The sequence below is a fragment of the Ammospiza caudacuta genome, chromosome 1 (assembly GCF_027887145.1).
Source record: "Ammospiza caudacuta isolate bAmmCau1 chromosome 1, bAmmCau1.pri, whole genome shotgun sequence".
Classification (NCBI taxonomy): Eukaryota; Metazoa; Chordata; class Aves; order Passeriformes; family Passerellidae; genus Ammospiza; species Ammospiza caudacuta.
The window spans coordinates 49858121-49870584 of record NC_080593.1 but is presented as its reverse complement, the minus strand read 5'-3'; the positions used below and the strand labels follow the sequence as shown (position 1 = coordinate 49870584).

Here is a 12464-nt window from a genome sequence, read left to right as displayed (position 1 = left end):
TCCATTTAGAACCAGTAAACGCTGATGCCTTTGTTTGTTAATATGTGTAAATAGCATAAAGTTTTGATGACGGGTGAGCCCGCCTTCCGCGGGTCTCGCGGCCGGGCGCTCCCCTCAGGAGCGGCTCCCGCTCCGGGGGCGGTATCGGGACAGCGGCGCGGGAGGCGGGACAGGGCGCGCGCGTGCGCGGCGCTCCCGGAAGCGCGGCGGCGGACCGGGAAGGGGAGCCCGGCGCTGCGGCGAGGAGCGGTGTCGGTGGCGGCTCTGCCCGCCCGCCCGGCGTCGGCCATGACGAACTTCATCTCGGTGCAGCTGAAGAAGGCCTCGGAGGTGGACCTGGCCAAGCCGCTGTGCAAGTTCATTCAGCAGAGCTACCCGGGCGCCGAGGCGCAGGCCGAGCACTGCCGGGCCGCCGAGGAGCTCAGCAGGCTCCGCAAGAGCGCGCTCGGCCGCCCGCTCGACAAGCACGAGAGTTCGCTGGAGACCCTCCTCAGGTAGGGGCCCCCCACCCCCGTTATCTCCCGGTTCGTCCATCTCCCCCTGCCCTGGTTCCCCGCGAGGCCCCGGCGGCAGCTCCGGGCCCTGGGCGTGGCGGAGCCGGAGCCAGGTGCGGGCGGGCCCAGGTGTGGGCGGCCTTTCCTGCCGGCAGGAGGCGGCCGGGGCTGCCGGGCCGGCTCCGGCGGCCTGTGGGATGCCGGCGCCCCGGCGCTCGGGTGTCCTGCGGCATGCCGGTGTCCCCGGCCCTCGCCGCGCCGCCCGGGTGTCCTGGGGTGTCACATGATGGCAGCGCGGGGAGGGGAAGGCCTTGTCCCCATCAACATCCCCTTCCCAGGGTTTGTGTCTGCCAGTAGCTCTTAGGTGTACGTAGAAATTGTAAAAGCAGACAGCGTTAAGTGTTTGGAAGAGAGTTTAGAGATCACCCAGTCCCAACCCCCGCAGCCGCCATGGGTAGGGACACCTCCCCTAGACCAGGTTGCCCAAGGCCTTACATGCAGCTTGGCCTTGAGCAGTGCAGGGCTGGGGCACCCACAGCCTCCCTGGGGAAATCCCTCTGCCAGTGCCTCACCTCCCTCACAGTAAGAAGTTTCTTTGAATGTGAATTTCCCCTCTTCCAATTTGTACCCATGACAGACCATTTTGTTTTTCATATAGGGTTGGTGTTTCTTTCTCTTCAGTGTTACCTTTTGCTATTACAGCTTTCTTTTCACTTCCTGTTCAGTTCTGTGTGTGGATTTGTTTTTGTGTTTTGTTACCAGCGTGATTTCCTTTTGTTTTCTATGTTTAGCAGCTTCTTAATGTATTTGTGAAGTCACATCCTTTCGTTTTTTCTGCTTAACACACTTAGTTTGCTGTCAGAAAGTTTGATAGAGTTTCTATGGTGCTGGAGTTACCATAGGTTAGATGAGCAAAAGATTCATCTGTGCCTTGTGCCTGGTGAAGTGCATAAAGCCTGCATTAGGACTAACAGCTCCATTGTCCTACCTGCCCAAAGCACTTAGGGATTGCAGTGTTGAGAAGAAAGAGAAGGAGAGGGTCCAGAGAAGGGCCACAAAGATGATAGGGCTCTGGAGTATCTCCCTTACAAGGAGCTGCGCCTGTTTAATCTGGAGAAGACTGGAAAGGATTGTAGGGGATTGCAGAGAAATACCTCACAGGCAAGTTTTGAGAGGATGCTGCTGGTCCCTTCTCAGTAGTGCCCAGTGACAGGATGAGGAGCAGTCGCCATAAATTAAAGCACAAGAAGTTGTACCTCAACATGAGGAAGAAATTGTTTATGTTGAAGGTGACAGAGCATGGGAATGGGTTTTCCAGGGAGGATGTGGAGTCTGTCTTTCTGGAGACATTCAAACCTCACTTAACAAGTGCCTTGCCAAAAAGAAGGCAAGTTTTGTGAAATAAGTTGCTGATGATTATCAACCCTTCACTGGTATTTGGGCTGTAAAAGCTCTGACTCCACTGATTGTGTTTTACAGTAGCTTTGTAGTTCCCTGCTCTATTTCTGTCTACTGCTGTGTATGCTTTTGAAGGTACTTGAGTTTATCCCTTTGAAGGTCGGGGAAATTGTGAGCATCTGTGAACGGAGAGAGGAACTTTGGTACCCAAATTGAAAAGCAGATTATGTTTCTTTGGAATTGAGCTTCATTTGAGCATGCTGGAACCGAGCTTCCTTTTCTGAAGGTGCCAGTCAGGTTTGTTGTTAGTTTCTGTCTGAAATCCCTGTTTGGCACAGCCACATTGTGTGACTTCACACGAACAGTTGCTTTGCAGCACCAAAAGAAGGCAACCCCCTTTTCAATTTTGATCCTTGCACCTTTTCTGGAAGGCAGAATGTATGCGTGGCATTCTGAGCAACTTGAATGAGTTCAGTGGAGTGTCAGACAAACATCAGAGATGGTGCAAAAATAAATAAAAGTAGTGTTTTGGAAAGCCAAGAGGCTGAGCAGAACCTCCCTCTTTCAGAGTCAGCCAGTTATTAAATGAATTTATCCATAGTATGCAACTTCACCTCAGGTTTTCCCTCTGAATAATCAAGGGAAACCACTTGCAATTGCATAATTACCTAATTACCAGCTTTGAGTCAATTCCACGTGCAGTGATCTGTTCTCCCTGCTGGAGATGATCAGCAGTGAGCACCAGATGAGTTTAGCTGGCCCAGATGCTCTTGCAGTAGACTGGAGCTGTTGGATGTAGCTCTGAACTGATGTAAACATGAAGTGATATCCCTCCCATGCTGAAGTTCCTCTCTTAAAACGTCTGCATTTTTAATTGTATTGCTTGAGAATATTTGTTCTTTTTATAGTGACAGTGAGATAGGATGAAGGTCTGAATTAACTGTAAGTTAGTGAAGATAAAACAAAGAGATGCATATTTTCCCTTATTTCTAACAAGTTATGCCTGTTTAGTCCATTTCTGACCATTTATATTCATTGCAGTTGCTAGAAAATCGTTTTGCTCTTACTCTGTAAGAGTATTCTGACATATATTCTCTTAAGTATTCTGTAAGGCACAGTTATTTTAAACTGTCTGGATATCCAGAAGTTTGAAGTATCCAGTGCCTGAATGCCTTTTGTTTCCTCTGAAAATCTCTGCCTCTCCAACTTCCAGTGTTTTTCTGCTGGTGTTTAAGAACAATACTCAATTAAACAATTAATGTTTAATTTCATTGAAGTTGGAGTTTAAAATGTTGTTGGTGAAGTAAGGTTAGAAGAACTAATTAGAACCTTGCATACCATTTGCATAGTTTTACTTCCTTGTGGCTTTTTATAGACCTTAATACCTAGTAGAGCATTGTAGACCATTTAACTGTTAAGAAATGAGGGCTTAATCTTCTGCCAACTAATCTAGGATTTGCCCATGGTTTTGTGATTTCTAGAAGCCTTGTTTTGCTGAGTAGTCACTCTAGACTTTTTTTTTCTTTTATGGAAGAAGTGAGCCCTGTTGGAGCCACATCTCCTAGACAAGCATTGACCAATAAAGCTTGAAAGGTGTGGTGTGCTGTTGTTCAGCTGATAAATGCAAATGCTTCTCTTGGAGAAACATTTGAGATAGATGAGCACCATTTCACTGGGAAAGACCTCAGCCTGCTTCCAAGCTTGCTTTGTTTTGTGAGAATCTGAGTGCTCTGAAGGTGATGTAGGTGAGCTTGGTACAGATGTTTCCCCTTAAATTCTGTTGTGGCAGATTTGATTTAGTGGTGGTTTTTTTTTTTTTTTTTAAGTTCTGAGTATAATTATAGCTTCAAGGGATTCCTTGCTTCCTCCAATATTAAAGATAACCTGGATTTTATTTCCTTTTTCTGGAGACGTGGAATATTAGTGCAAGTTTAATTGGTTTAATTTTGCTAACAACTCCTGCAGTTTTTTTTTTTTTAAAGAAAATCGGGAAATAGAAGGGGGGTGGGAGGAGTGCACAGTTTTATTTTGAATGCTCAAATTCCCTTAGGGCTGAAAGTTGCAGTTGTGATTTCTAGCTGTGAGTTCAGGACTCTGGTTCTTATCTTGAAGAGCAAAGACAGATCTTTGGTCTTTTTGATGTTCTTTTGAAGGAGATTTTTCTTTAAGATTCTTTGGAGGAGGCACATTATTTGTGTTTAATGCAGTACATAAATTTTAGTTAAATTCTAATTTAAACCTTGACTGCCTACTCATTTGATGACCTCTTTTTGCTGGCATTTAGGAGTGTATAATGCCAGTTTTGATGAGAGATTGCTGTATTTTGAGCACTAGATCTGTGTTGCTGACATGTGCCCCTCCCTTTCACTGCTGCAGTTGTAGTTCCTCACTGGCACAGCCAAACTCACCACTCCTCTGTGTTGTGCCCTGTGTTCTTTGTATCTTGATGGTTTAAATTACTGTAAATTTAGTTTTAAATTACACCTTTATATTTACTGTCCTCCTCTGTGTGTAACTGACTTGTGCATCCATTGTGGCTTTTCCTTCTGTAGTTACTTTCTGGTTTTGTACTGATGGTTTTGTGCTGTTCTGTGGTTAACATCTTCATGTACCATTTTTGTATGTTTAATTTTATGCGTACTGTTATATTTATACCGTTTATATTTATAAAACTAAAAAACTTTATGTGGTTGTATTCTGGGATTTTTTTTTTTCTGTCTGCAGAGTTTTAAAGAGCTCTTAACTCTTGAGTAGATTTTCAAGTTCTCTAATAAGAAGAAATAACATCACATGCTTAAAATAGTAAAGAAAACAGCGAACATAAATTCTGAACTTGTTTAAAACCAACCAAACAAAAAGCCCTTCTTAGGAGGAGTTATACACCTCTCTGGCTTATTTTGTCTGTGCTAATGTTGACACAAAGAATAGCCTGTTCGCAGGGAGCCAAGGCTTGGGCACACCCGGCTTCACAAGGACATTTGACAAGCTTTGCTCCTTTACTCCATCCTCATGGCAGATGAGGACAGTGTAATCGTGGAATGTGGGAGGACAGCTTGGCTTTAGCAGCAGCTTTTAGTTAACAAATTAAACTGAGTCAAGAGGAGACAGCATGCAAAGTCTCCTTTTCTTTGTGATACTATGTTAAAGCAAGTGTGTTGAGACCAGACCAGGCCAATGGAGGAAGTATATTTAAATATATATTAGCAGTAATCTTCAGGGCTAGTTGTTATTTTTAACTATACCTTTCACAAAGTTGGTAAGTTGTTTAATCTTGATAAAATTGCCATCACAGTAAATGTTTGCAGACTTTTGTTTAGCCTGACAAGCAATTTCTTTCAGTTCATTTATTGGTGGAAGTCCTGTTGCTGTTGCAGATTATTGTAGTTTTTGACATGGCTTGGTATATTGTGTCTTAAATTGCAGTGGCTCATTTGAAGTCAGAGACCTGTAGTCTGATATACATTGGCAGATACAATTAACTGAAGAATACACTAACACTGGTTTTATTATATATGAGATTTGAAAATTTTTCTTGAATTTTTAAACAAATGTTTATTGTCTGTACAATGCAGGTCTTGTACATGCATCTCATGCCTGTATCTGTTGTGATCAATATTTAATAGTGAAAGGAGCTGGGAACAATGTTAGTCCTGTTTCATAGACCGTGAAAACCATTACTGCAAGGTGTTTTGTGTATTGGGAATATAAATTCTTTATAAAACAATTTGCCCAATATAATGTTGAGCATATAGCTGCATGGCCAGTGCTGCAGGAAGAGTATAGGAAACAGGCTTCACATGTTATGTGTTCTTAGCAGTTAAAGAGTTTCATGTTCTGCATCTAGCCTGTCATGTTTAACAAATGGTGCAGGTGCAGGTCAGCACTCAGGAGAACTTGGAATTCCTTACTGTTACCTGGATAGATTGGAAGGGACTGTGCTATATTCAGTACATTATCTTTCCGGCATCCTTTCCTAAACATCTTCCACTGTGACTAGTCAAAATATTGTAATGTAGAAGTTGTTGATTTAATTCACTGTGACTACTAGAATATATTCCAATGAAAATTAAGTTTGCAACTAAAGAATTTTATCAATGATTGGTCCAACTGGTACTGTGCAAGGCAAATGGCATCTATTTCAAAAACATTGAAATTGGGTTATAATGGTAAGATCAGGAGAGTACAGTGTAGCATGTTAATATTATGTTAAATGCTGCACTTAATTTACTTTTGCAGCATGACTTAATGTACTCATTGTCTGCCTGTATGTGTACAGGGACTCCTTTGCATGGTGCCTTTTCTAATCCACCATCCATCAGGCAGTGATACCTGGATCAGCTTTGTCTGAGATACTGTTTTACTTCCGACTGAGACAGGGTTCCCATGTTATCTGTGAAAAACCACCTCCTGCTGAACTTGCTCCTCTACTGAAAGAATCTCTTTATACAGAAACTGTCCAGCCTGCAAATCCTCCATTTCTACAAATGAGCTTCTTAATTAATTGTGTGTAGGATTTTTGTGCCCTTCTCCCTACTTTATATGCCAGTTTAATAAACCAAAACTATTAATTTCATTTATCGAATAGCTGTGTGTTTATTTTCTTTTTTTCCTTTTTTTAGATACTATGATCAGCTGTGTGCAATTGAACCAAAGTTTCCATTCTCTGAAAACCAGGTAAGAAGACTGCCAAACCAGTTACTGAATCATGGCACCTGTGATGTGTGACTTCCAAGCCTGTACCTAATCCCCTAACGAGTACTTTTATTGAACAAGACAGCTAATCTCTCTGAGCCTTATTTTCCTAATCTCTGTTTATTTTCTAGTTGGTGCTCACATTCAGTCTATGCTGTAACTTCACCTCTAGTGGACATAAATGCCTTTGTTTTACAGATTGAGAAGCATTTTGGCTTTGGCTAGGTGATCACTGTGGTCTAGGGCAGAAAGGATTGGGCTCTGCTGATTGCTCTTCAACTCTCTGCTTTCCAAGAAGTCTATTTCATGCTATGTTCTAAAGGATTTTAAATTCATAATTTCTATGGGAAAACCTATAGAAGTGGATGGAATCTGATCTTTGTTTTCTGAAGCAGGAGAGGTGTTTCCTTTACAATAGAATATTCCATTTAAGAGCTTATCACTTTATTCCTGCCTCTGCATGACATAGTTTTTATGTAGGTAGTGTTCATTAGGGTTTGGGGTTTTTTCTTGCCATATTTCTTTAGAATCATGTCTCTAGAGAGACATTCAGCTGAACCTTCTCCCTTTTGAAGGCTTCTTCACGTGGAGACAGGAATAGATCTGTAGGCTCCTGTGTTTTGTTGGAGAAAAGTGTGGATTTTCTTTCAATGTGTTTACAAATAAGAATTTATATTTCTTTATCTACAAATCGTACTTCAATGGTAATATTATGATCAAAAGGAGAAATTTCTTAATTTCTTTCAGTCTTACAGGTTTTAAGTAATGTTAATCTATTTCTAACTTCTACGTGAGTTTTGCATGTAGCTGCATTTGCTTGCACATTGATTTTCAGTGAGCAAATCCTTTGCTATGGTAATCTGCAAACCCTGAGACAAGGAAAACTGGAAAACTTAGACAGCAAGATCTGCATGTCTGTAAACTGTTCCACCTAAAGAGAGAAGTAGTGGAAGCAGCAATGCAGCTGGGGACCAGAATGTCCTGTACTAGCCCTGCTGCTAGAGGAAAATACACTCTCAAGCAGTACTGTAGCTCTTTCTGAAGTGGTTCTCCCCAAGCACTTTAAACTGAGGAAGTTTGCCATCTTTTCTGGTTTGATACCAGTTGCCTACAATTACTTGATCAGGTGAAGAAGGAATTGAATTGTGGAACTTGTAAGCAGATTCAATGAAGTGTTTGCATTGCCTCTGAAGTATATGCTGGAAGTATAAATAAAACACAGTGTTTCTACCTCCATTCTCTTTCCTGAGGGCATTTCCTGATAATGCTGCTATTGAATTCATTCATAATAATGAGTGGATTTTGGTATTTCACAACAGCTCCAAATACACAGATAATTTGGCACACTGGAAACTGCCTGATTGGGTGGTTTCCTTAAACTGTGATTATACCAACCCATCAGGCTTACTGGGAGAGGAGGAATTGTTCAGAAACAAATTTATCTGTTGCTCAGAGTATGAACAGAGCTGAAAAATGATTCTGACAATTTCTGTCTTGTCTACTTGAAATGTTTTGAGCAAAGTAACAGAAAGGAAAAAATGTAGCATAATTTTGTTTTGAATACTTCTTGATGATTTCCTGAAACTTCCAGAATGTTTGTAATGTTCCAAGAAGCAAATGAAAGGTTTTATGCAATTAGGATATAAGGGCTAAATAGATAGATTTGGGGTATTTTAAGATTATATTTGATCTTAGAGGTAAAGATCTTTGTTTTTCACAATTTCCAGGTCTGTGTAACATTTACATGGAAAGATGCTTTTGACAAAGGATCTCTTTTTGGAGGATCTGCCAAACTGGGTACGTGAATGTAGCAAAAAACCCAAGTATTAATGATACTAAACTTTGAGAATGTTTTTATGTAGTTGAATTAATGTCTTTCTGGCATTCTGAACATAGCTTTCAAGTGAATTCAACTGTATTGGTAATGGATTAATAACTTCTTTAACATTGATAATGAACATGTAAGCACCATGCAAAGAATTTTTACAAAATTGAGATTTTATATTAGATTTCCAGAGGCACAAGTAGATGTGCAGTCTGATAATAGTTGTACTGTGTGCTTCTCAGATGTCTTCTGGGAATAACTCCAGTTGATACTAATCAAAATTGTTCATGTTAACATTAAGATCCAGTAGATTTTGGGTAATGCAGCTCTTCCTGTTCTAAATGAGTAAGATGAAGAGTGCTTAGGAGTGAGTGAGTCCACTCCAGAAGAGGAGTGATGGTAGCTGGCTTCAGTAACCTAGTCTTGATACCACGTTTTCAAGAGAATAGAATTATTTCCCTGTGCTCCAAAATTACTCTTCTATAGCTTCTTTTTGAAATATTTTCATACAGATTTAATCACTTGGGAAGGAAAAAAAAAGTATTTTTTCCCATGAACATAATGAGTTTGAGTCTGATTTGTTTAGTCATAGAGGGACAATCCTGCACACAAATTCAGGGTTACTTGCCAATATAGAAGTAAGACTACATCCTTTGAGTGAGTGAGGAGTGGTTCAGATGTGTGTCATCATTCTTTTGTATTTCTATTTATACCTAAGTGTTCATCATGATCAGCATTGCAAGATGACCATGGCAATTTTGAAGTTCCAGACAAAGCCTGAAAAAGATATTTGAACTTACTCTGGTTTTATTTTTATTAAAGTTTTTTCCTGCTTTATACAGCTCTCTGTTAGCAACTACTGGAAATCTTTGCAGTTTTCTATATTCTGAATACACATGCTAGCAGTTGCACTTGTGTAAACCATATCTGTAACAATACACCTATGCCTACCTATGCATACTCAGGTGATCCTTGCTTTCTGTTCCAACTGTTCTAAGAAGTCCTGGATAATTGGAAACCTTCCTGGAGATGCTTTGGGTTTTTTTTTCTCAGAATTTGGCTTGTTCTTTCTTCTTTGGGCCTAATATTTAATGAGGATTGAATCTATTTCTTTGTAAAGAAATTCAGAAATGTTTAATTATGATGGAAACATAGTCTGTGAATCACTAGAGATCTGTAATAATTGTGAGAAAAAAATCAGTAACCATAACAATGATGATTACCGTAAGAATTTGAATAAATGTGATGTTACTGCAGCTTGAGGAAGCTGGCTTGTCTGCAGGTTAATTATATGCTAGTCTAAATAATCTGTGAGGTAGATGGCCAAAAATTTATGCAGCAGTCTGTGTCAAATATCAAAGAAGTTTTTAACTGAGATGAGAGTAATGCTCTGTTAACAAACAATGGGATTAGGGTCATTTTGAAACTTTGAAGCAGATCTTGGTGGGAAGAAATTAACAAAAAGAGATCAGAATTGGTGGTGAGGTTTGTCAGTGTAAAGCAAAGATATCAGGAATCAAGGAAGCAAAATTTCTCTTGACTTCTAAGAGGAGTTTCCAGATAGAAATTCAGCATAAAACTCCTGAGACTTCTGTGGCAACAAGATGCAGGGATGTAATTTGAGAGTTCTGGCTCTTGCAGTGGTGCTGAACTGTTGGCTTCCCACCTTCCCCTGGATCCCAAGTCTGTATCACAGTGGTATCTGACAGATAATGTGATTGCTTGAAAAGTGACTGAGTTCACAGCATGACACGTCATCTGAAATATATTGACTTAAGTTAATAGGTAGTGCTGGAAACAGATGAGTCTGTGGAAAATCTGTATTGCTGTAGTAAATCACACTTGTGCTGTGGTCCAGAGTATAAAGTAATTCTGCACTTCAGAAACTTTCATATTTTCTGTCCTGAGTTTTAGTGTTTTCCAAGTCTAAACAACTTTTGTCTGAGTTCAAGACCTTATTCTGATAAAAATTCTGGAAAATAAACTTAGAGAAGGGAGATGATCTAGATAAAATAATGACTGTGGCAGTGTAAATCAGAAAAAAGTGGGAAAAATTGCATGTCAGATTTAGGCTTACTTGCTGAAAACTTGGTGCAGGTTAGTGAGCACTAACATAGGAGCTTCAGAGAGGTGTTAGATAAATATGTAGCTGTTTAAGGAGGTTGGGTGTCAGTGAAATGAAAGAAATGTACATCTTGAGTACCTTCATGTTTTACTGATAACCGTACCTGGGTTTGTGAAATTGAAAATTCAGTAGTTGTCCCTCCTGTATTCTCCAGGAGGACTGTCTAGATACCTTTTGACACTGGTAGGAACTATTATCTACAGTATTTGTTTTTTTCAAGCACTTTCCTAGGGCAACTAACCTTTTGAAAGTGATTACTATTCAAAATGGTTCCTGTTCAGGTATTTCTAGTTTCAGAAGTGTGGGCTCCATCCTCTGGGCTGAAGAAGTACTGCAGGAATAGCTTCGAGTAGTCTACACTGCTGCCTAGTGAGATCAAGTTTTAACTAAGTAAATCCTTAACTGTTTCAGTACATGTATAAAGAAGATATTTTTCAGCATTTTCAGCCTGCAACAATAGCTTTAAAAGTGAAAATTTCCCTACATTTAAGTAGATAGAAAACAGAACATGTCCTTGTAATTGGTCACTCATTGCAAAGTGATTAATGTGTGGAAGTTCATATTTCAGATGACCACTTGGTAATGAATGCTTCAAAAGCCAAAAAGCTGCACTCTAGTTAGAAAGACTTTGAAGTTATTTTGTATACATTTTCATGCTACTGCTTTTATGTATTGTGTTGCTTTCTGTAGTTGCTCACATGGAAACAGTTTGTGGTAGTACTAAATTAGACTTTACAGTCTTCAGATTGAAGATGACTTCAACTTGACAAGTTCAGTACGATTAGGGTTTTGTTTGTTTTTACTTGAAACTGTTGATACCTTTACTGATAAAGAGTAGTGTTTCATATGTAGGATGCTAGAGAACTGAAGTTTATTTTCTTAACAGTCTGGCTAACTGTCTGTCTTGTCTGTAGCTCTGGCAAGTTTGGGATATGAGAAGACCTGTGTTTTGTTCAACTGTGGAGCATTGGCAAGCCAGATTGCAGCAGAGCAGAATCTGGATAACGATGAAGGACTAAAAGCTGCAGCTAAGCACTATCAGGTACAGAGGCTCCCTGCTTCTGCATTCAGAATTTGTGTTGTTAAAACATCAAGTATCTCTCAATTTTAAAACTATATACACATTTATAAAAATGTGTACATATTTTCCTGCTCTTAATTGCAAACATGGATTGGCTGTGTACTTGATCTTGTGTCATATTTGTTTATCAGATTTGGAGGATATAATTCTATAGAGTTCTGCATACTCCTTCCTTCAAGCGAATTGGTAGCTAAACATTCAGCTTAAGATTTAATAATTTTAGCTAGTATAAATTTTAGTTTTCACAAATATTAGAGTAATAATCTCTTATGTCTTTCTGGAATGTGTTAAAATCTTAGGTTGTTAGGTGTAACCAATACACCATTATTTATAGTCTGTCATGATAATGGTCTCATTGTAAGTGGCTACAAGAACAAGAGGTCACAATGGCGTGTTTTTAATGACTAAACAATAAATGGGAGACCATAGACCAAAGAAACTTTCAAAAAAATTATATGTATTATATTTGTTAGTGGGAAAATGCATATGAAAAGAATGGGTGATAATATATTATTTTGTTTATTTAGTTTGCTAGTGGTGCTTTTCAACACATTAAAGACACAGTTTTGTCAGCCTTGAATCGAGAGCCTACAGTGGACATCTCTCCAGACACAGTTGGGACTCTCAGTCTTATTATGCTGGCTCAAGCCCAAGAAGTCTTTTTTTTGAAAGCGACAAGAGGTATACTTTAGTTTTTGTCTTGTATATTTAAGGGCATATTACAACTTGTCCCAAAACCTTAGAAGTGTTTTAAGTTACTAAGAGCCTGTCAGGGGTGTTTCAGAAGTTTTTATGTTTGCCTTTTCTGATCCTCCCCATGCTTCTTGCAGGTCATTAAACACAAAATAC

At 39.8% G+C, this 12464-nt stretch overlaps 1 protein-coding gene across 2 annotated transcripts in view; it reads left to right on the top strand.

The window, feature by feature from the left end:
• Window positions 1-223: 223 nt before the first annotated feature.
• The window catches only part of PDCD6IP (programmed cell death 6 interacting protein), a 30662-nt gene continuing 18421 nt past the window's right edge, over window positions 224-12464 (top strand). For both annotated transcript variants that reach the window (XM_058821163.1, XM_058821155.1), the window contains exons 1-5: window positions 224-494; window positions 6512-6566; window positions 8312-8381; window positions 11449-11576; window positions 12143-12296. In XM_058821163.1, coding sequence (XP_058677146.1) covers window positions 289-494; window positions 6512-6566; window positions 8312-8381; window positions 11449-11576; window positions 12143-12296 — 613 coding nt within the window. In that variant the 5' untranslated portion in view covers window positions 224-288. The remainder of the gene's footprint in view (window positions 495-6511; window positions 6567-8311; window positions 8382-11448; window positions 11577-12142; window positions 12297-12464) is intronic.